At 54.5% G+C, this 20,632-nt stretch overlaps 1 protein-coding gene across 9 annotated transcripts in view; it reads right to left on the reverse strand.

Annotated features, from left to right (window-relative positions):
- PCBP3 (poly(rC) binding protein 3) overlaps positions 1-20,632 on the reverse strand; it is a 265,376-nt gene that overhangs the window by 53,823 nt on the left and 190,921 nt on the right. For all 9 annotated transcript variants that reach the window (XM_078062189.1, XM_078061455.1, XM_078061843.1 and 6 more), the window contains one exon: positions 17,592-17,724. In XM_078062189.1, the coding sequence (XP_077918315.1) occupies positions 17,592-17,601 (10 nt within the window). In that variant the 5' untranslated portion in view covers positions 17,602-17,724. The remainder of the gene's footprint in view (positions 1-17,591; positions 17,725-20,632) is intronic.

Below are 20,632 nucleotides of genomic sequence, written 5' to 3' on the forward strand. Positions count from 1 at the left end.
GGGGCCGCTTCCACCTGTTTTACGAGAAGAGGAGGCGCACGACAGTGAATGACAAGCTGGTTCTAGAGCCCGTGCTCCTGACCACTAGACAATTTTCATGCTGGTCAAATACAAACCCAGTGGTGGTGTTTCAGACGTGAAGGAAAGAGTGTCAGGTTTGAAAGTGGCATGTAACGTCCCATTGTAAGGCTTGTGTCTTCAAGGAAAGAGTAAGTAGATTTGCATATTAAAGTAGAAGTTTCACAGCTGTCTGTGGAATTCACAACAGCAATCACGCTCACTCAAGCATACTCCCCCGCTCTCTCCAGACACGAGGCCTCTCACCCTCAGAGAAGGGAGCAGAAGTCTTCCGCCAACAAACCTCCAGCTGAGCCCACGTGGCTGCAGGGAGAGCCAGGCCGGGCCGACAGCCCTGCCGTGGCCCCATTAGTGGTACTCAGTCCAGGGCTCACCCAGGGCCTCCGCTGTCTGGGGGGAGGTGGCCATGGAAGGAACCTCGAGGGACAACCACAGACTTGATTTATTGTGTTTAACAGCTCAGTGCCCCGTTAGGCTGCAGGAGGCCAGGACAGCAGAAACCGACAGAGCCTATTAGCTGCTTTATGCTCCTTGAGAGACTCACAACGCAGATTATGTCCTTGAGGCCATGAAGGGGAGGGGAGGCTTCGGTAATGTAATGCTCTTGCCAGTCACAGTTAGCATTCGGCATTCGGAAGATTTTCAGCGCTTATGCAACCCTGACATCAGTGAGCATTCCACATGGCCTGCAGGCTCCTCACTCAGGTGTCCAGACAGACAAATGTGATGGGGCTGGGGAGCCTGCTCACCTTCCCTTCTTGCTCTAGAGGCCACCGCGTGTTGGCCTCATGTCTAGAATGCTGCAAAGCTTTTCTCTTTCGAGCAATGTGTGGGCTTCATCCAGGGATGCCGAGATTTCTCAGGCCTCCCTTTGGGTCCAGGGTATAGCCTACATCAGAGTGTATCTCTTACAAATGCTCCAGTTATTTCAAATATGTAATTCAAGATTTAGAACATCTTTGCTGTGGAGACAGGGCAGGACTCCTGAGACCTGTGTCTGGTCCTGTCTCTGACACCCTCCCCCACCCTGCAGTGACAAGCTGTGTGTGAACCTGACCCTCCCTGAGGCTTCTGTGTGTCCAGCGCCCGTGCTCAGTCCGTCTGCACACGTCTTATCTTCCCACAGACCCTCTGGCCACAGCGGGAAGCCTACACGGCAGCGACACGTGACCGGACACTCCGTTCTCACCAGGTGCCGGGCACAGGGTGCAGGACGGGGAAGCACAGTCCTTGAGTAGCTCACAGTTTGGAGAAGAAATTGGAACTACAGGCTGGGACGGCCAGCAATCCAAAAGGTTGAAACTCAACATTCAATCCCTACCTCACCCTCCAGATACACGTTCTAGATAGGTTAGAGATCCGAAATTTCCTCCTCTGGAAAAAAGGGACAGCTTCTCACAGCCTCAGGGTCCAGGAGATGTGAAGGGGGGAGAGGCTGGGGGATGGTCTCATGCTTCTGCTGCAGTAGGAGAGCAGGGGACGTCCCTCCTTCCTGCCCTGGCCCTGGTCAGGGACATCACCCAGCCTGTTGCTGGCAGACGTCTGAGACCACAGGGAGAAGCAGGCCTGGGTGAATTGGGCCCGGAGAAGCCAGGAGAATGGCAGAAACACATGCGGCCCACCTAGCCGAGGGGCCTGCAGACTCAGCACTCTGTAGGTGCCAGTCAAGGAACGGCCCCCTTTCCTGATGTCCTGTGACTCAGCCGCTGGACGGCAGAGGGACAGAGCTGTGCTTACTGACTCCGTCCTCCACTTACAAGGATGGCAACACGATGCCGGGACCTGACCTGATTACCGAGGTATCTGTAGTGATGTGGCGTCCCACCTGGGACACAGCAAGGGGCCAGGCATGTGGCACAGCACGGGGTGGAGATGCCCCGTACCAGCCGGGGGGCTGTGGGGACAGAAGACGCTGAGTCGGGATGATCCGGGCGCTGGGGTTAGTAACTTGCTTCGTGACCTGCGCCCGCACAGCACACCTGCCTGTCGTTACCTGCACGGTGGGTCTGCATATCCTGAATTTCAGGGCCCCTGGTAAGTAGGCCCCCTCTGAGCGTGCCCAGTGATACAGCGAGAGGCCAGCAAGGAGGGGCCACCACACTGCGAATGGGCACACAAGACCCAGAATAATCTACAAATAACTTTAAGAAAGGGTGGGTGAATTTAAGAGGGTTTTCAAAAAAAAGATACCATTTACAAGAACATAAAAAAATCAGTTAGGATAAATCTAACAGAAGGTGTGTGAAACCTTTTTGTAGAAATCTATAAAATATTATTAACAGAAATTAAAGAAGACCTAATAGACTAAACAAAAATTAAAGAAGATATAATAGACTCAAACACTTAATAAAGATGTTAATTCTCCCCAAATTGATCTGCAGATTCAATTTTATAGACAAGCTTGTTTCAAAATGTCTGTGAAAAATTCATCAGGCCAAGAGCAGCCAAGACTTTCCCTAAGAAAAAGGACGAAGGGAAAAGTCCTATTTACGAGAAAGTACTTCAGCCCATGTGCTGGGGGCACAGGACGAGACTAGCAGGCTGCCAGGACACAGGAGTCTGGACGCACAGACACTCGGGGAGCAGAGCGCGGGGCTCCCAACACACAAGCCCAGTGGATAGCACTGCGAGGGGAAAATGAGACCGGAGCCCCACCCCCAAATAAACTCGGGGAGCAGGGGCCCTCAGAGAGAAGACTGCATAGGACACCATGAGCGGACAGAAGGACAGAGGCTTACGAACACGGAGAGCTTCTGTGGGTAACACACGGGCTGACAGGATGTCAGAATCACGGTTTGTCAACCGACCGGAGAGAGGACAGTGGCCCAGAACTGGGCAGAAGATCTCTGCAGCTCATGTACTCGCTCGGGGCTCCCATCTGGAAAACACTTCCACGCTGCTCCCGGAAACGTAGGCGCAGCCCAAACGGCAGCAGCTGCGCCCGACGGCAGTGGGTGTCATCAGTGGTGAGTGAAGCACAGACTGCAGTCAGAGTGCGACACCGGCCGGCACAAACTCCAGCACGAGCCAGACCCTACTTCCCGGAGCTGGTGAGCGCGAGGCCGCTGGGGGCTGAGCCACTGCCCCCCCCAGTTTACACCAGCACACTCAGTGCGGAAGCTGGTCCCACCCAGGAGGGGCGCCACGTGCCTTTGATCAGCTAGAAATTCTAATATTGTGATCAAATATTAACAAATAGGATCAGCAACATAAGAAGACTAACAGTACACAATACCTGAATGAGGTTTATTCTTGGAATGTATGTAACTTAGCAGCAGGAATTCCGTTCCCAACATAAAACAAGGAGGGCTCCATAACCACACAAACAGTAACAGTACCCAACACTGACCCCGTGTCTCCCGGGTGCAAGTACAGTCCTCCCCCCAGCCCTGCAGGGAAGGCGCATCTCTAGGCCGGGGCGGGGGGCGGGGGTCAAGGGAGGAGCCTGCAGCTCACAGCTGGGGAGTGGGAAACAGCCCAGGGGCGCCCAGCTCTGCACGTGCTGCTTGTCCCCAGGTGCTGCAAAGGTCAGCAACAAAGCCCCACAGCCTCCGCGACGAGGGGAAGGAGGGACAGGAGAAACACCTCCGGTAAAGAGCACTTATCCCCCCAAAATTCAAGTCTGTGTCCTCATGACCATTTTTTACTGGGGAGGAGGCAGAGCACAGAGCTCCTAATTCTAGCTTTTCTTATAACAAAGTGGTAACTTATACCAAGAAAACTGTGAGAACCTGGGAAGAATTTTAGATAAATACAACAAAAGAAAGGGTGCGCCAAGGACCATCCTCTTCTGTCGGGTCTGAGGCTCTGCGGACGGGAGGAGCCGGTCCTGCACATCACTGTCTCCCACAGAATCCCAGTGTGAGGAGAGGTCACCGTGCGGCCCTGGAGGGTCCGTCGGGGTGGCGGCGCCCCTCATCCTTCTGAGCCTGGTTAGGGTCAGAGACCCCTCGCTCACTCTGGAGCCCTGCCCTGGGATGCAGGGGTGAGGCAGCCCAGCTGGCAGGGAGGGCAGGGGAAGCACCCATAAGGGCACCGGAGCAAACCCCAGAGGAGGAGCTCAGAGCCCATTGGCCCTCAGGCCCCGCAGAGAGGAGGTTCTTATTACCTGAGGGGGCCCAGAGTGCAGGAGGGGCGTGCAGCCGGCCCAGCCCAGTGTTGGCCACCGCTCTGCCCAGGGCCACCCAGAGCCCCCTTCCTCAGTAGGTGTGTCCGTGGGGTGCACAGTGAAGGGTTCCCCTTATCGTGAGGGCCAGCAGCTCTTCCCTAAGAGGACTTAGGGTCACCTCAGCCCCCAGGATATGAGAGCTCATGGGCACAGAGATGTGACAGCACTGCAAACAGGATCGCCAACCCTACGGCACGCGGATGGGACACAGAGGCCAGAGGCAGCGAGTGGCCTGCCCGTAGTCACAGGTGTGTGGCAGGAGGGCCCGGGGCCTGGGGGCCAGCCTCGTCACCTCAGGGCCCAGAATCGTGCAGCCAGATGACGGCTGTCCCCGGCCCAGCCAGTCCTTGTGCAGCTGCCGTGCCCCTGGCCGGGCCCCCGCTCCCCTGCGCTAGCCCGGAGTTCCCCACAGCCGTGCTGGCGGGCCTCCTGGACACGGACTGATGCTGTTGGTTCTTCCAACAGCACAGGCAAAATCATAGATTACTCTCAACTATGTGGAAAAATAAGCTAAAATTAGTTGAGTAGGTCATTTCTTTCAATGTCTTTTTTTTAAAGATTTAAAAAAAATTATTAATGAGAGAAAGAGAGAAAGGGAGTGTGTACACAAGCAGGGGGAGCAGGAGAGGGAGAAGCAGGCTCCCCGCGGAGCAGGGAGCCCGATGCGGGGCTCCATCCCAGGACTCCGGGATCATGACTTGAGCCGAAGGCCGACGCTTAACTGACTGAGCCACCCAGGCGCCCCATCGTCTTAATATTTTAATAATAACATAATTACAATGCGACGAGTGACATCTGCTAAAAAGAAAATAATTTTCAAAAAAAGATGTAAGTGAAAGCAACTAAAACCATTAAGACCCTTCCCAAATGAAGGGAAGGAAAATTGGGGTAAAGAGGAAGACAACACACGTCAGTATGGAATGAACCACGCCGGGGGAAGCCGGCGGCGCGAGGACGTGAGGCGCTGAGCAGACAAGCTCCACAGGATGAAGGAGGCCACGGCACAGAACTAAACATTAAACACGAGGAAAAAGCAAGGAAGGAAAGGAAGGAAAAACCTTCCCACTGGGGAGGTGCTTTTTCAGGGAAAAAGCAAAGCAAATTGGATAAACAACAAAAAAGACAAAAAATTCAAGTTTAAAGTATGACTAAAACCTACAGAAACCCAGATTAAAAGCCTATGGACACCGTGACCTGGACCCTGAACCCGGCAGCGCTGACCTGACAGCGTCTCCGACGAAGCCGCGGGACGCGCGTGCGAGGTGCAGCTGTGGACACAGCGTGCAAGCTTGCGGAGCATACGCGCTCACACCATGGTCTGGCCACCGGAGCCCCCAGCCCGTGTCCCCTGCCGGGTGAGCTGCTGCCCACTGCGGAGGGCCCCCTGAGTGTCCGGGGAGGAACCTGGAGGGCAGGAGGGGGACGGGTCAGGAGACGGCAAGGGGGCGCCAGTGGTGGCCCTGCCCCACGGGCTCCTCGCTGTGCTGAGGGGTCTGCACCTGGAAGCGTGTCCCACGTGGTGGGAGCCGACCGAGGGTCACGCGGGAGGGAGCCTGAGGCACGGCCTGACCGCTGGGGTGGTCCCCTCCCTCTGCCAGACTCACCCTGGGGGGGGACAGCTGCAATGCCCCCTGGGCACCTGAGTGGTCGTGGCCTGGTGTAGGGGCCGGGGGCAGCTTCAGCAGTGGAAGGGGGGGCTGTGAGGCCACAACCTCCCGCGTCACTGACCTCACTGACCATGGGCACCCCTTCCCCCAGCTGATGCTCCTGATGAGCTCTAATCCCCTGACTTCAATCCCTGATGGCCCCTTAATCCTGCAGACCTGCAGCAGCCTGCTGACTGTTTATCATTTCAGGGTGTGTCAGAGAAAGATGCGCACATGGGCGACCTCTGCCCTTCCCCCTTGCCAACACTCAAGGGCAGATTTATAAATCCGCGCACAGGTGGACCTGACGGAGCAAGCGGAGCGGGCCGCCCAGAGTCTCGGGTCTGTGTCCCACGAACTCGGAAGCAGGGACTCTGCTAGAGCAGAGCCTGTCACCTGATGGAGGGGAGGTTCTGAGCTGGCTGACAGGGCTGACCCGGCCCCCACGGGCCCCCTGGCAGGACACACGGCCCCAGCTTCCTTCCCGCTCAGCCACGGTCTCTGCACACCTGGGGGTCAGGGAACGGGGAGGGGGAGGGGGCGCTGGTGTTGCCCGGGGACAGGTCAGCAGGAATGCCTCCCGGCCCTGCGTCCTCCCTCCTCCCCCTACCCAGCCTGAGGGAGGAGCTCAGGAACAGACGCTCGGAAGGTCAAAGATACACATCTCTCGGTCACCAGGGCCAGTGGCTTTTTAAAGATTTGATTATAAAGCAGCAGACCTCTTTTCAAAACCAGTAAAAAGAACAAAATAAGAAGGCAAACAAGCAGAGCTGATCCAGGTAAGGTGTGAGTGGGCATGAGAGAGCGGGCCCCAGGGGCTCGGAGACAGGCAGACGGGGAAACAGAGCACCCTGAACACCCCACCCGAGGGGGACGCTCTCACCTGACCCTTCCCTTAGCATTTGCATTCACACACTGCCTTTTTGTTGTGCATAAATATCACACGACGTGTGCCCTGTGACTGGGTGTAATTCACAGGCATGAAAAAGCACAGGTTGATTTTCACACGTTGCACTCACCCATCTGACCAGCAGTTCTCGGCACGGAACATTCCAGACCTGCGGAGAGGTGCCTCTGGCCCCGTGCTGCGACCCCACCAGCCCACCCAGCCCTGCTGGCTGCCGTCCCCGCGGTGCCTGCCCTGTTCTGCCACCCCAACAATCCCCACGCTCTTGTGTCCGGCGTCCCTCACACAGAGCCATGTTCCCGAGAGCCGTCCGCGTGCTGTGAGCAGCAGTCGGGTTCTCTCTGGGACTCCGGGCGTGAACATGGGCACCTGTGCTGGCCCTTCTCCAGTTTGGGGCTGAGGAACAAAGTCGGTGCATCGTGCACATGTCTGTGTGGAGACATGGGCCCTGCGGGGGCCTGGCCGTCCTCCCCCAAGGTCTCCATGCAGGACAGTCCACTCACTTTCCCAGCTTCACAGCTCCCGCTGTCCTGACACCGCGCACCTCTGCAGGGAGACGGACTCCTGGAGGGAAAGCTGCGGGGTCTGTCTGCATAGACGTCTGCCTGGCGCGGCCGGCGCAGACCTCACTGCCCTCCAGGCGGGCCTCCTCGGGATGCTGCCATCCCGGGTGCTCAGTGTGGGCCTGGTCTGCATTTCATAAGAACTGCACGGTCACTGCTCGGCGGCTGCTGCTCCTATCCTGAGCGGTCACCTTTCCTGAGCTGCTCCTGGGCCCTGGCCGGCCGTTTCGTGCAGGTGCGTGAGCTCGGTCCCTCCGTCGGCGCCTAACGCGATGTGTGCTTCGCTGAGGATGCCCTTCCCCAGAAAAGACTGTTTTAAAAAGCCCGACATACATTTTCTATGAATCTTCTGTAGTTTTGTTACCTTTCGCTTGTTACTCCCTCTCAAATACACTTGTGCTGGGTGTCAGGTAAAGTCTAAATTTGGTGTTTTTTAAATAGCTACCCAATTAACCCAACAGCATTTATTGACTAGTCTACCCATTCCTATTGATTCAAATGCCACTTTCACTAAAACAAAGCAAGCCCACCTCCCTGCAGCTCTGTCCCCCACCCGGGAATTCCATCTCCTGCACCCAGTAGTATGCTTTTTACACAGACGCGTTTTCTTTTCCCTCTTGGGTTCTGGATGTTTTTAATGCTGCCCCTCCCCCTCCACACCCACTCGCGTGGGCGCTGCCTGCTCAGGGGAGGGGCCCCAGGCCGGGAGAAGATGTGCACAGCTGGCTTAGGAGCTGGCGGTCCCGTCTCTCTGGGGCTCGTCCCCTGCCCACAGCCAGCACCCAGAGATGCTGGACAGCACAGTGACTCCTGGGGTCCCCTGGCCAGCCAGCAGACTGCCCAAGCTCACCCCCTTCCCAGGCGAGGGTCCCTTCTTTCCTGCTTTTCCCGGGCTCTCTGCTCAGCAGCGGGGCAGACGGAGCACTGCTGGGTGGGGGTCTGCCGCACAGCAAAGGCACAGGCAGGACAGGCTGTAAGACCCCAGCACGGGAAGGCCTGACCTGCACACCAGGGTCGCCCACCATCTGAAACACGGAACCACACCGAGGGGCTCCCCACAGGCAGGTCTGGTTCCCATCTGACCCGACAGATCACTGGACCCCTGTGCTCTGGAGCCTGACTCATGCTCAGCTAGGACACGGTCAGCCTCCCATCTGGCTGCATCCACGGACCACACGCTCACTGCCGGGTCGTGTGTGACCACCATCCACACGTTCGCTCCTGTGTGGTCGGCCCCGGTGGCTCCCACGCCTACATGGACGTCAGCATCACCGGAAGGTTTGACAAATCACTGACCGGGCTCACCCAGGGTTCTGACAGGCAGCCGGGGGTAGCTGAGAACCTGCCTCTCCCAGACAGTTCTCGGGTGATGGTGATGGCGGTCTACGACCCTCTCCGAGAACCACTGACCTGCACGCAGCTGGTGCTCGGGAGAAGGCAACCCAGGGCTCTCCCAACAGGCACCCACACACACGAGCTCTGCCCATGCCCCGACCTCAGCCAGAATGAAGATGTCTTTCAGAGGCTCTAGCTGTGGGGCGTGCAGGACCCCAAATCTTCCTGAGGCTTCCTTGCTTCTTGGTGGTGGGCGTCTGCCTTCTTATGCAGAGCCGGGGCCTCACAGAGACGGCACATGCCCCGGGCAAGCCAAGCACGGCAGGCCAGCCAGCCAGGCCCAACACCAGCGTGGCCCTTTCAGTTCCCTGGTGAGTCAATGCCAAAGCGCTGAGCGTGCTGTTCAGAGACATCCCCTTGCCCGCTGTGTGTTCTCTGCCTGGGTGGGCAGGAAAGAGAAGGCCATGTACAGTGCGGGACTTCGGGGATGAGTTCAGAGCTGCGCACCCTCTTGCTCTGTGTTAGGACACTCTTTTGAGAAGTACAACGGGACGTAGCCATTGCCTCTGCAATGTTATACCTATGTTATTTCTGGGGAAAAAAATTATCTACTCCTCCGGTAAGTAAGGGAAAATAAACATCCCATAACACTTGACGGAATGCTGGTTTTATTTCTAGAGACAACACTTCTCATTTTCCCCCAACGGCAACAAACTGAGGGGGGGGTTATGATTGTATAATTTCACATGAACACACATGCTCATCATTCTCGCATGTCTTAGTCTTGCTCGCACCCAGGATGACCGTATGTGCACGTTATCCTGGCCTTGGGGATGCACGCTAGGCAAGGTAGGAAAACGAGCTGTTAAACACGGCACCGAAGTACGTGCAGCTTTCCGCAGACATAACAGAAGCGTTTATAACCACAAATAATAACAACTTTGGAATTTTCTGCCCTATCTTAATGAAAAAGCAGAAAAAAACCTCTTTTTCTTCCAGACTGTAAAATGGATAAGAGCCTTTTAGAAATATTACATGCGATTCGCTCAGAGGCTGCAGGTGGAAGGAGATGGGGAGCACCCTTCTTTTGCTACCATGGGTACAACTGCTGTTTTACATCTAAAACGTCAAGTAATTCGTAATCCACAGGCGTTTACATCTACTTCTGTGAACACAGCCATGGGCCCGTGTTTCCTGGAAAGCTACTTAAAATACAAATTTTAAATATTTTATCTCAGAAAGGCAAAAAGCTTTTCCTCTGTAGAACATCCTCCAATCAAATACCGTTATGACTTCGCTCGGGAGGACTATTCTGGAGGCACCTCCCCAGCACACCCAGACAGGGGCGCCTCTCTGTCTAAATACAGCACCAGTGGTGCCCATCATACAAACACTGCAAACATTTCATAGCCCACTCATTACCTGCCAGAACAGGTCTGTCAGAAGGACCCTGGGCTAACGGGTATCTTAGTTCATTTACGGGACAGCAAAATCAATCCATCAATCAATGCTTGTTATTTATACACATTCCGCATCTGCTTGGTCATGGAGGAATCACATTTGCCGGTCTTCCCATACATAAGAGAACCACGTTATTTCTCAGTAGAAGTAACAAGCTCCGATAGTGCAAATACCATACGTGTATTAACCTGGCTCTGATATGTGGATTCCACGGTGCTTCTGTACCCGTGGAAGCCAGGAGCTCACCTGTTCGGCACAGAGGCTGACGACTCACACAAAGGCGCTGGCCGCACTGAGAGCACAGGGCCCCGGACTGTGGGGTGGCCAGTGTGTCTTAGGGGGAGCCCTGTTCCCACCCCTCCCCCCAGTGTCACCAATGGACAGCTGTAAGACTGCACTCTCACTTTTCTACACACTAACACTTTAACATGAGAGTGGTAACAGTTGACCGTGATCCCTAAAAAGGAGCCATATTAAAATAGAACCTAATGTGAGGATCTTCCTCTGGATGTCACAGGGAAAGTGCTGTGCCCGCCTCAGCAGGCCCTGCTAACAGCTCCCGAGGACCTGTGTGCACCCTGCTCGACACAGCCTGTTCTCCTGGCCAGAGCAGCCTCCCCCAGCCCCAGTACCCCTTACCTCAGAACAAAGCGGCTCTGGGAGGTCGGGAAGGGCTGGCTGGATGCGGCTATCAGACAGATGGCCACCCTCCTTGTCTAGAGAAGATGAAATGCTAAAGGAGAAAAATCAGAGTGGGTTTTGTCCTAACCAAAGGAGGCTACAAATCCCATTGGCCTCAGGTTGGAAACCTCGTGACATGGGACCGGGCACATGTGACCTACTTTTCGCCCAACTCCCCTCATTCCGTTGGAGGGGTGCACCCGGCACGGATGTGCTGTCATTTCAATGACTCCTTCCCCCAAACAGGGGCCAGCGCACACATGGGCATGCCTGCAGGACACGGGCTACGGCAGCTCAGCCCTCGGAAAGGAAAGTGCGGGTGGGCCCCAGTGATGGAAACGCAGCTCCTAGGGCCTGAGCGGTCACTGCTGCTGTCAGCTGTCTGTGCGGTCGGGCCTCGCACAAAGCTGGTCCTGTTGATGTACTTGGTCCTGAAGCCGCAGGATGAGGTGCTCGAAGCAGCACCAATTGTAAATTCTCTCCTTTCCTTTTTTTTTTTTTTTTGGTGATCTAGAGCTGCTAGGTCCAGGCCTAGAAGCAAACCGCATACTTAAGCCTAGAAACGCGTGAGCACTGTGTGTCCTTGAGAGCCATCCTGATGCAGGGCTCTGGGATGGGCAGTGCTGACCGGAGGGCTGACGGGGCCCCGTGGGAGGTGGTGGGGAAGGCACGTCTGCCACCGAGCGGGAGAAAGTCGCCCTCAGTCCGCCTTCTACTTGGCAGCGTCAGCTCACCAGCTCACATGAGATCAGATGCAGACAAACGATAAAAACCCGTAACAGGCAGAGGTGAAAACGTGGATGCAGAGAAGAATCGCTGCCCGTGAGGACAGGCTCCGGCTTTCTGGAGTCAGCAAAGGGGCACAGGAAGTGGGGGCACGCAGGGCCTACTGACCAAAGTCAGACTGATTGTTCATTACAGGAAAAAATTTAAAATAGCACAAATATTGGATGCTCATTACAGAAAAAAATAGAAAATGCATTTATGCAAAAAGTAACCTGTAATATCATTACTCAGAAAGACCACCAGTGATAGTGGGGTATTTTGAGGTCCACCTAGTCAGTCTAAGAGGTGTGTGTCATTATATTTTTTAACAAAACTAGGACCAAACCGCCCACATTTGTCCTGTTTTTCTCATTTAACATTACTTATGAAATATTTTTCTATGTCAACATATTTAAATCTACATAACAATGATCAAATTCTCCATGGTATTTTTCTATTCTTATGCATAAAATTTTATGCATTTTTATGTAGAAAAATGTAACCAATCTGTAATGGTTGTATTTCCAGATTTTTGAGTTGTTATATATATTTTAAAGATTTTATTTATTTGAGAGAGAGAGCATGAGCCAGGGGAGGGGGCAGAGGGAGAGGGAGAAGCAGGCTCCCCGCTGAGCAGGGGGCCCCATGCGGGACTCGATCCCAGGACCCCGGGATCATGACCTGAGCCGAAGGCAGACGCTTTACCGACGGAGCCAGCCAAGCGCCCTGAGTGGTTATATCAAAGAATGTTTCCACAGTCCTCTTTGGGTGGACCTCTTCCTGCCCCTCTCCTGTTCCCTCAGAGTACATATTTACAGATATCATTCCTGGGTGGAAAGATACACGTGCTTGAAGCTCGGCACAAAGTGACAAACTGGCTCAGTCAGTGACACTGCGTGATGAGGGCTGCTCCCTGGGCGCCCCGCAGCCTGGGCAGCTCTGTCCTCAGTGCCCGACTGAGCCCTGAGTCCCGGGGACGTCAGCCGCTAGTGGCCAAGCAAGCAGGAGGGTGCTGCGAGCCGGCCCGCAGACAGCCCTGCCGTGTGTCTGGCCCCGGCGGCTACTTCCCACCTTGCAGCAGGTGTCTGTGGAGGATCCGTCCTCACCCTCGGACAGACGAGGGAAGGAGCAGCATGGCTTGCTCCGGGTCATAAAGCTCCGGCCATGGAAACCCGGCTCTTGCCCACGGGGCGGCCGACAGCATCAGGTGCAGCTGAGGGCCTGGGGAGGACCGGACGCTGGCTGGTGGGTCTGGCCAGCACAGGCCTCGGCCCTCGACAGGCAGGTCTGGTGCAAGGTAAGCAAGTGGTGACAGCGAGGCTAGCCATCCAGGGGGTTATCACAAGCAGATGAACTGCCCGGAGCACGCCAGCCTGTTCTGTGCAGGTGGGAAGCAGAGAGAGCCTAGATGGAAAGGAAGTGGTACGAAGGAGGGACATGAAGGACCAGAGTCACAAGCCAAAGGGTAGTGGCTGAGGGTGTGGGGGCCACAAAAGAGAAGAGGGGGTGCAGCCCGGAGGTCCAGAGAAATCAAGGGACAGGGGCATCCCGGGTGTCAGGGGCAGCCAAGAGAAACCAGGCCAGGTGAGAACTGAGGATGTGACCTTGGGCAGTTTCAGGGTAGAGGGCGCATTGCAAATGGGGTGGGGGGATCCCCTCCTGCAAGCACCACACCACCCAGGGGTTGGCCAGCTGGGGGCACTCAGGGGCTTCAGGGTCCTCGGGACGCGTGTCAGGCTCAGTGGCCAGTCACCTCCTGGATGGCTGTGGGTTTCCTGTTCTCATGGGTTCCACCCATTGCTTCTGCAGCCAGGTCCCATGCCCGACATGGGGTCAGATGCCCAGACCATCGAGCACATGGGTACCTGGCAAATGCAGCCAGGAAGAGGGCAGGCTGACGAGCAGTGCAGGGCTCCCCAGCAGGCATCCGCCTGGACTGGAAAAGAGGCAGAAAGCCCTGTGTGGGGTCCCCTCGGCTCCCAGCTTTGGTGAGCCGCAGCCGGGCCTGGGCTCCAGGGGGGCCTGAAGAACCCCGGTCAGCCCTGGCTCTGGTTTACATAGCTGGCCTCACTCTTGACCACAGCCTGGGACATGCCAGTCATGACAAAGGAGCCTTCCCATTTGGCTCCCATCCAAATCCAGCAGAGTTCAAGTCCACTGTGACCAGTCATGGACATTCAGCCCAAATAGACACCTGGAAGTTGAGATGGTTTTAACCATCCTCAATGGGAAGAACAAAGAAAAGAGCAAAACAACACAGGCCACAGGCTTACGGAACTGGGTCAAGCACCAGAGGATTAAAATGTTGAGCTGCAATTAACAAACAAACGAACCCAGACAGACAATATGCGCGCAGAAGAGAAGCTGCTCCTGAGAACAATGAAAACATCTGGAAAGGCAGTGAGGAGCCCAGTGTCCCTTATTATTAAGTTCTGTGACTTTTAAAAGATGCACGTTTCTTTGACAGCCACCTGGGGGGTATGTTAACTCAGAACCTATATAATATTTGTGTTGTGAATCTGGATTAATGAACTACACGGCTTAAACGTTCTCAATGGCTACCTTCGTGTCTCCGGGGGAGTAAAGCACCCTAGAATGTATTCTCGAGGCCTGAGCAAAGCCTGTGCAACATAAAGACACAGATGAGTAAACTACAACTGGCCTGGGAATGAGCAAGGCGTGTGCGCCATGGAAGGAACTCGAGGCCTCAATCTGAGGCCAGAGGAAGTGGGTTCTGCAGGCTCGGGGAGAGAGTCTGGACCTCAGGGTCCTGGAGCGCACAGAACACACACGCTCTGCACACGTGCACACCCCCCACACACTCTGCACACGTGTACAACCCCACGCTCTGCACACGTGCACACACCCCCACGCTCTGCACACGTGCACACCCCCACACGCTCTGCACACGTGCACACCCCCACACACTCTGCACACGTGCACAACCCCACGCTCTGCACACGTGCACACACCACCACGCTCTGCACACGTGCACACCCCCACACGCTCTGCACACGTGCACAACCCCACGCTCTGCACACGTGCACACACCCCCACGCTCTGCACACGTGTACACCCCCACGCTCTGCACACGTGCACACCCCACACGCTCTGCACACGTGCACACCCCCACGCTCTGCACACGCACACCCCCACGCTCTGCACACGTGCACACCCCCACGCTCTGCACACGTGCACAACCCCACACGCTCTGCACACGTGCACACACCCCCACGCTCTGCACACGTGCACACCCCCACGCTCTGCACACGTGCACACACCCCCACGCTCTGCACACGTGTACACCCCCACGCTCTGCACACGTGCACACCCCCACACGCTCTGCACACGTGCACACCCCCCCACGCTCTGCACACGTGCACACACCCCCACACGCTCTGCACACGTGCACACCCCCACGCTCTGCACACGTGCACACCCCCACACGCTCTGCACACGTGTACACCCCCACGCTCTGCACACGTGCACACACCCCCACGCTCTGCACACGTGCACACCCCCCACACGCTCTGCACACGTGTACACCCCCACACTGCACACGTGCACACCCCACACACTCTGCACACGTGTACAACCCCACGCTCTGCACACGTGCACACCCCACACGCTCTGCACACGTGCACACACCCCCACGCTCTGCACACGTGCACACCCCCACGCTCTGCACACGTGCACACCCTCCACACACTCTGCACACGTGTACAACCCCACGCTCTGCACACGTGCACACCCCACACGCTCTGCACACGTGTACAACCCCACGCTCTGCACACGTGCACACCCCACACGCTCTGCACACGTGTCCACCCCCACACTGCACACGTGCACACCCCCCGCACTCTGCACACGTGCACACCCTCCACACTGCACACGTGCACACCCCCCACACTGCACACATGCACACCCCACACACTCTGCACACATGCACACCCCCCGCACTCTGCACACGTGCACACCCCCCACACTGCACACGTGCACACCCCACACACTCTGCACACGTGCACACCCCCCACACTCTGCACACGTGCACACCCCCCACACTGCACACGTGCACACCCCACACACTCTGCACACGTGCACACCCCCCACACTCTGCATACGTGCACACCCCCCACACTGCACATGTGCACACCCCCACACTCTGCATACATGCACACCCCCCACACTCTGCACACGTGCACACCCCACACACTGCACACATGCACACCCCCCACACTGCACACGTGCACACCCCCCACACTCTGCACACGTGCACATCCCCCACACTGCACACGTGCACACCCCCACACTCTGCACACATGCACACCCCCCACACACTCTGCAAACGTGCACACCCCCACGCTCTGCACACGTGCACACCCCCACGCTCTGCACACGTGCACACACCCCCACGCTCTGCACACGTGTACAACCCCACGCTCTGCACACGTGCACATCCCACACGCTCTGCACACGTGCACACCCCCACGCTCTGCACACGTGTACAACCCCACGCTCTGCACACGTGCACACCCCACACGCTCTGCACACATGTACAACCCCACGCTCTGCACACGTGCACACCCCACACGCTCTGCACACGTGTACACCCCCACACTGCACACATGCACACCCCACACACTGCACACGTGCACACCCCCCGCACTCTGCACACGTGCACACCCCCCACACTGCACACGTGCACACCCCCACACTCTGCACACGTGCACACCCCCACACTCTGCACACGTGCACACCCCCCACACTGCACACGTGCACACCCCCACACTCTGCACACGTGCACACCCCCCACACTCTGCATACGTGCACACCCCCACACTGAACACGTGCACACCCCCCGCACTCTGCACACGTGCACACCCCACACACTCTGCACACGTGCACACCCCCCCCACACACTGCACACGTGCACAACCCCACACACTGCACACGTGCACACCCCCCACACTCTGCACACGTGCACACCCCCCACACTGCACACGTGCACACCCCCACACTCTGCACACGTGCACACCCCACACACTCTGCACACGTGCACACCCCCCCACACACACTGCACACGTGCACAACCCCACACACTGCACACGTGCACACCCCCCACACTCTGCACACGTGCACACCCCCCACACTCTGCATATGTGCACACCCCCCACACTGCACACGTGCACACCCCCACACTCTGCACACGTGCACACCCCACACACTGCACACGTGCACACCCCCCCCACACACTGCACACGTGCACACCCCCCACACTCTGCATATGTGCACACCCCCCACACTGCACACGTGCACACCCCACACACTCTGCACACGTGCACACCCCCCCACACACACTGCACACGTGCACACCCCCACACACTCTGCACACGTGCTCCTATATGCACGCACACACACGCTGGCCACGCATGATCCTGGACCCATGCACACACATGCTCCTACATCTGTACGTGTACGGTCCTTCCCAGCACACCCACACACACGACGCTGCACCGTTGCACACACGGGAGGACTGTCGGGAGGGCCAGGCTAGCAGGCTGGCGCACATTTACGGAGGGCCCAACAAACAAGGTGACAACAGACCCAGCTCTTCAGAGTCCTCACCCAGCGTTCTTTAGAAAATGGTGGGAGGAGGGCCAGGAGGGGTAAAAGCAGGGAATATTTAGGGAAAACAGTTCTAAGGGTTCCCATCCTCCTCAAACATTCAAGGGAAAAAGCCATGGATAAACATTCTGTCTCAGCTTAGACCTGCTTCTTCAAACTCCACCTCAACTCTAGAGCCAGCCCGGAAAGCTACTCCTACATGATCATGCCCGGCGTCCATGTCCTGGCACTGCGCCCCAGTGATACCACATCACGGACAGAAGAGGGTCAAACACATATTGCCTCATTGTTCTCAGGCTGACTTTGTTACCTACGTTCCTGGTAAACAGACAAGCAAACAAAAGGTATTTACAGTCACTCACCTTCCCCCATAAGCAGGCTCTTAAGAGTCAGAGCAGATCCATAGACAGCAAGTGTTCAGACTTATTGTGACTTAGAGCATCATAGCTGGAAGTGGTGACTGACAGGGCTGACTTTGTCCCACGGCTCACCTACCTAAAACAGAACACAGGGTATGTGAGTGTGCACGTTCATGACCTTGTCCATTAGGACTGAGCTCCCGCAGAACTGTTTCTTGCATTCGACAGAGAAGTAGACATGTCTTAAGCATTCATGTATGAGGCACGTGCGGGATATGGAGATGAAATGCCAGGGAGAACTCGTCCTGGGAATACTGCCCAATATTCCCCAAATGAGGCAGCTCTAAACATGAGAAGGCTTCCATTTCATAAATGAGAAGTCCAAAAGAAGTTTTTTCGTGAAACTATATCAACTTTTGAGAATGTAAATGAACAGTCAACCTGCTACTGACAATATTTAGTCCCATTCTCTCCCTCTCCCTCCCCCCTCCACTAATTTAAGAGTAACAGTCATGAAGTTACATATTAACTCCAATGCACTGCTGGTTTGCCACTCCGGCAGGAAAGCAACCACGCCATCCATCATACCCCGCCCCGTGTCTTGGCGTACACTCTCACCGGGCAGACCTGCTTTCCATGCTGCCTGGTGTTTTTCCAGAGAGTGTCAGTTTTGCCTGGATCTAAGTTTCCTGATGTTTTACTTCTTGAATTCACATTGGTTGCACAAACTGGAAATTTAATCCCTGGTCACAAGTACCTGTTTTCATACATTATCCTTTTTACTGTGTTATAATTCTACTCTGTAAGTGTGTATTTATGATCTCCCCGTGAATTATGGTTACAGACACCTTAAAAGGCTCATCTACGACAGCATCCAACACTTGGAATTGTGAGGTCATGGCACCAAAACTAATTAGAAACCTATGTCCAATGTCGTTGCTTTTCTCCAAGTCACTCAGGTAACCATTTTAGTCAATAAACCACAGCACTGACTGGCTTTGTTCCAAGCTAAAATGTCTTGTCCGTGTAATACATTGCGATTCAAAGTGAAACTAATTGGAAAACACCAAATTCAAGGAAATTCCAGGAAAGGTACTGTTGAGTAAGACCCTCCATCTTTCATATGGGTAAACAGTGCCTCGGTTGGGATGATAGTCACACATGAGTGCAGGAAAAGGATGAACGTGTTACTGACTGGAGGACCAGAGAGGCCAAAGCTGTTGAGCTGGGTCTTAAGGTCAGTCAGTGGGAATTCATCAGAAAGCACTAGAAGTATTTTAAAGAGGGATGCCATGACAATTCAATGGGGGAAAGAATAGTCTTTGCAACATATGGTGCTGGGAAAACTGGACATCCACATGCAAAGTGAACCTTACAACACATACAAACATTAAGTCAAAATGGACCAAAGACCTAGACTTAGGAGCTAAGACTACAAACGCTTATAGAAAACATTGGGAAAAATCATTATGACATTGGATTTGGCAATGAGGATTTCATGGATACAACACCAAAAAGCACAGGCAACAACAGCAAAACACAGAAAGTAGACTTCATCAAAATTAAGAACTTCTGTGCATCAAAGGGCACTAACAAGAGAGAGACAATACAACCAGCAGAATAGGAGAAAATACTTGCAAATCATGTATCTGAGAAGGGATTAATATCCAGACCACATAGAGAACTCCTGCAACTCAATAATAAAAAAAAAATTTTAATGTGCAAAAGATTTGAATACATATTTCTCCAAAGAAGATGGGCAAATGGCTAAAGCACATGAAAAAGATGCTCAACATCATTAGTCATTAGAACAATGCAAATGAAAACCACAATGAGATACCACTTTGCACCCACTTAGGATGGCAATAATACTAATAATAGTAGCAACCGTGATATTGAAAATAATGAGGAGGAGGGGAAGAAGGAGACAGGAGAAGAAAAACAGAAAATTACAAGTGTCAGCCAGGATGTGGAGAAACTGGAACCCTCGTACACTGCTGGTGGAAATACAAAATTGCATAGCCACCCTGTTAAACAGTCTCACAGTTTGTCAAAAAGTTAAACATAGGGTTACCATATGACCTAGCAATTCCACTCCTAAGGGTCTACACATGAGAAATGAAGACATATGTTCACACAAAAACTTGCACATGAATGTTCATGGCAGCAATATTCATAGCAGCCAACGAGTGGAAAAACCCAAATGCCTATCACTTAATGAAGGGATAGACAAAATGTGGTCTAGCCACACAATGGAATATGATTTAGCCACATGAAAAAGGAATGAGCCTTCAAAATGCAACATGGATGAACCTGGGAAACACTGATGCTGAGTGAGAGAAGCCAGACACAGAAAGCCACACACTGTGTGATCCCATGTAGATGAGATGCTGGAGAGGTGAATCCACAGAGACAGGAAGTAGACTCATGGCCCCCAGGGCTGAGGAAAGGTGAACGGGGTTAGTGATGTGACTAGTGATGTGCATGGGGCTTCCTTTGGGCCGATGAAATGTCCTAGTCTGTAGTTAGACAGTGCTGACGGCTGCACACCTTTGTGAATATACTAGAAACTGCTAAAATGTATGCTTTAAAAGTGTGGAGTTTATGTTATGTGAATTATACTCAACTTAAAAAAAAACAAAGGCAGGGGACCTGGGTGGCTTAGTCGGTGAAGCGTCTGCCTTCAGCTCAGGTCCTGATCCCGGGGTCCTGGGATCGAGCCCTGCGTTGGGCTCCCTGCTCGGCAGAGAGCCTGCTTCCCTTTTCCCTCTCCCTCTGCCCCCCCTGCCCCCCGGCTTGTGTGCTCTCTCTAGCTCTCTCAAATAAATAAATAAATAAATAAATAAATAAGATCTTTAAAAGAAAACAAAGGTAATCAATACTTAAAAGTTAAAAAAAAAAGGTAATGAAAGAAACCTCCCATGAAACATGCAGAACTAACATGTGCTTACCTCCACTCTCACAGAAGGTGCACTTAAATCACACAAAATAAAAAGGCACAAACTCACAAGTACTAAAAGGTCAGGAGAAGATGGAACAACCAA

Source organism: Halichoerus grypus, chromosome 1, assembly GCF_964656455.1.
Source record: "Halichoerus grypus chromosome 1, mHalGry1.hap1.1, whole genome shotgun sequence".
Classification (NCBI taxonomy): domain Eukaryota; kingdom Metazoa; phylum Chordata; class Mammalia; order Carnivora; family Phocidae; genus Halichoerus; species Halichoerus grypus.